General features: G+C 53.7%; 1 protein-coding gene across 1 annotated transcript in view; it reads left to right on the top strand.

The window, feature by feature from the left end:
• The first annotated feature begins 2,996 nt into the window (after positions 1–2,996).
• Positions 2,997–3,412, top strand: part of LPCAT4 (lysophosphatidylcholine acyltransferase 4) — a 7,801-nt gene continuing 7,385 nt past the window's right edge. The window contains exon 1 of the mRNA XM_007940501.2: positions 2,997–3,101. Coding sequence (XP_007938692.1) covers positions 2,997–3,101 — 105 coding nt within the window. The remainder of the gene's footprint in view (positions 3,102–3,412) is intronic.

Here is a 3,412-nt window from a genome sequence, read left to right as displayed (position 1 = left end):
CAGCCACTCCTTGGAAGTAGGATTGGTCAATCTACTTCCGTAGTGATACCACCTTGGAAACCCAAGGAGGGGTCACTATGAGTTGAATCCAACTCAACAGCACTGTGCTGATGGAAATGGACTTTCCAGTTCATGCTGGGTGACTGACTGTAAAAAGAGCATGGGAGCAGCATCTCCTGACCTCCTCCAACCTTGTGAGGGGAAAACAGAGTTACCATCAACAGCCCAAGACATACCACCACCCTCCAAGCTTTTTACTAACTCTGATACCATCCCTCCCACAGCACTCACTACTTCTCATTGCAATGGCCTCACCGAATTCACAGACAACACTCACGATTATGGGTTTATTAGGGAAGTAACAGGCTACAACTCAGGTTCAAGAATGCTCTCTGAATACAGTCCTTCAATCGGAACAGTCTCCCCTCTGCTGTGCCCTCAGAAACACCTCTCTGGTCCTTGGCCTCTCAGCCTGGCCTCTGCCCTGCTTGGGCAAGTGTTACAAAGCTCTTTTAGCTCTGCCGGTAGGTACACCTAGGTGCACTCCACCCTGTCAGCAAGGCTCCTGCCCAAGGGCACTCAGCTGTCTTACTCTGTGGGTCAGAAAGCCCGCTGGTCTGTCTCGTGCCTCTTGGCTCCACTGCCACAGTCTCTCAGTGGGGTATCTCTCAGCCGGGCTTCTCTGCCGGGGAGTCTCTGCCAAGGAGATCCAGTGCAGGGATCTTGGGTCCAAGGACACACTCTAACTCCAGTTCTTCTCTCTTGATGGCAGTGAGATCCCACTTTCTGCCTCTAGGAAGGCTCATTTTAAGCCTGGCAGAGTGACAAAACTCACTAATCCCAACATTAGAGTTCCATACACCTTATTTGCATGATCCTACCCAGTAATCTGAGAGCTCTGGTAGTGCAGTGTCTAAGGCACTTGACTGCTAACCAGAAGGCTGGCGGTTCAAACCCACCAGCCACTCCTCCAAAGGTTGGGCAATCTATCTGTAGTGATACCACCTCAGAAACCCAAGGAGGGGTCACTATGAGTCGGGTCTGACTTGATGGCACATAACATAACAACCCAGTGATCTGGAGGGAGTCACAAAGACCATGTCTAGAAAAGCCATACCAAGTAATTCACTGCACCACACTGACATTAGTAAATTATTGGTTATCAATACTGTAGCACTAGAGTTGGTATTTCATGGTGTTTGCTGAATACTCTTCTCTTTCCCTGACTCCCACCCTGTAGACATTATCTTGTTCCTTAAATTTCCTTATGCTCAAAGGGAAGGAAAAGGAGATTAAATTAGAATTAAGTTGTACTTTCTAAATTCTGGTGAGAATGTCTGAAACTGAAATTAACTCCATTTTTTAAAAAAATGTGGGGATCATTTATAGATTTCAGTGTTGGCACTTCCATAATACATATAAAAATATCCCACTCCTGCTCCTTGGTCATCCTACTACAGGGTGAATCCTCCTCAGCCTAGGCTCAATTTCCTCCAGTAGATTAACTGAGTTTGATTTAAAAGGGAATTCAGTGGAGTTGGACACTCATTTAAAAAAAAAAAAAAAAAAACACTCACTGCCGTGGAATCATTTCCAACTCACAGCGGACCCCCTCCTTGGGTTTCTAAGGCGGTATCTCTACTGAAGCAGATTGCCCAACCTTCCCTCGGAGGAGTGGCTGGTGGGTTTGAACTTCCAGCCTTCTGGTTAGCAGTCAAATGCCTTACTCATGGCAAATGTGTCCAAGTGAATTACACCCACTGTGCCCCACCGGAGAAACCTCTTTTTTTTCACTTGTTTCCTGCAACTCCCTGAACAGCGATTCACTTGGCAGGAGAAATAAAACTAGCTGAGCTGAAGGCTTTTTCTTTCCACAAGCAGTGAGATTGTTATCCTCCAGCATTTTGTCACAGGCGTTATCTTTCTGTTTGTGTTACTAGGTGTGGATCTCAAACGCCACCCAATTCCCTGGTCCTTGTTCCCACCATCTCCTGACAACCAAGGAGTTGACCAGTTAATCTGTTTTTAGGATAGTTTGGAGCCTGTGGGTGATGTGAATTACTTTGTCCTGTCACTGACTGTGTCTCCTTCCGGCAAAACAGAGACACTGAGAGAGACTTGGAGGAAAAGAGGGATCCCTCTGGGGTTCTGGAAATCTGGCATTCCCAGGACCCACTGCCACAAGGTCCACAGTCTCTCCCAGCCTGGGTTTGTAGGTCTCAGAAGAACAGGACCAGCGTATTGGGGGTTGTTGGCGCCTCATGGACTCAAGGAGTCCTCAAACTGTAAAGGTGGCTCTGCACAACGCGGCCAGACTGGAAAGCAGTGATGAAACTGTGAGGAGCAAAGGGAACACAAGAGGGCGCAAGCACCTTAAGTCCTCGCGCGATGGCGTCACCTCCATCTAGAAGGAAAGGTGGTCTGCCTACGAGGAGGGGTGGCTGGGGGCCCGGAGCCCACCCGGGGGACAGGGACCCCGCCTCGCCCTGAAGCCGCAGGCCTGTGCGCAGGGGCACCCGCCCGTCAGTTTCCACCAAGCCCTGGGCCCCACCCCGATCTGCACTCGTAGGGTGACCTCGACATCCAGGCGGGGTCGGAGAGCACTCTCAGCTCCGCACCCACATAACAGCCCCACCCACTCAAGGACCCAGGCCTACGGGAAGGGCGGAGCGACCAGACAGCCAAAACCCGGGGCCAGCCTGCCGGCGGCCCCCGCACTTTATCATCCCGGGGCAACGAACAATGGCCAGAGAGGTTACGGACGCTGGGGCCAGCACAGGAAAGCTGAGACTCCCAGGCGCTGGAAGCCCCGCCCCTCGGCCGGCGTCCTGACAACAAGGGCCCGGCGGCGCAGCTTGCTCTCCGCCCCTCGGCGCTCCACACCAGGCGGGGCCGCGGCCAGAGCGCCGCCGCCGCCGCTGCCGCTGCCGCAGCAGCCGCCGCTGCTCTGCAGAGTGGGGGCCTGGGCGCCCTCCCTCCCGCCTCCTCCCGCCGCTATGAGCCAGAGAAGTCCGGGGGACTGGTCTCCCCTCGACCCCACTGCCGGGCCCCCCAACCCTTTCGTGCATGAATTACATCTCTCCCGCCTCCAGAGGGTTAAGGTAAGGTGTGGGCAAGGGGCGTCGGGAGAACTCGTGAGGATAGGCAAATGGGGCCGTTTAGGGCCCTGACAGAGAGGGGCATGGAGGTCTGGGAAGGAGGTGGGCGAAAGGCTTGCGAAGATGATGTCTCGGGGTGCGCACGTGGGGGCGGTCGTGGGTGGGCGGGGGGTCCTGGGGAGGACGCAGGCTTTGGCGATAGATAAGCACGAAGGTGTTCAAGAATTGAAGTGAGGATGGAAGACCGCAGGGGACCCAGGGGTAGGAGAGATGGAAGACACTGGGGAATGCGGATTACATCCTTGCGGAGGCTG

The sequence above is a fragment of the Orycteropus afer genome, unplaced genomic scaffold, assembly GCF_000298275.1.
Source record: "Orycteropus afer afer isolate SDZICR_OR568_19922 unplaced genomic scaffold, OryAfe1.0 scaffold00068, whole genome shotgun sequence".
Classification (NCBI taxonomy): Eukaryota; Metazoa; Chordata; class Mammalia; order Tubulidentata; family Orycteropodidae; genus Orycteropus; species Orycteropus afer.
The sequence above is the reverse complement of the archived record's forward strand: the minus strand, read 5'-3'. Positions and strand labels throughout refer to the sequence as shown.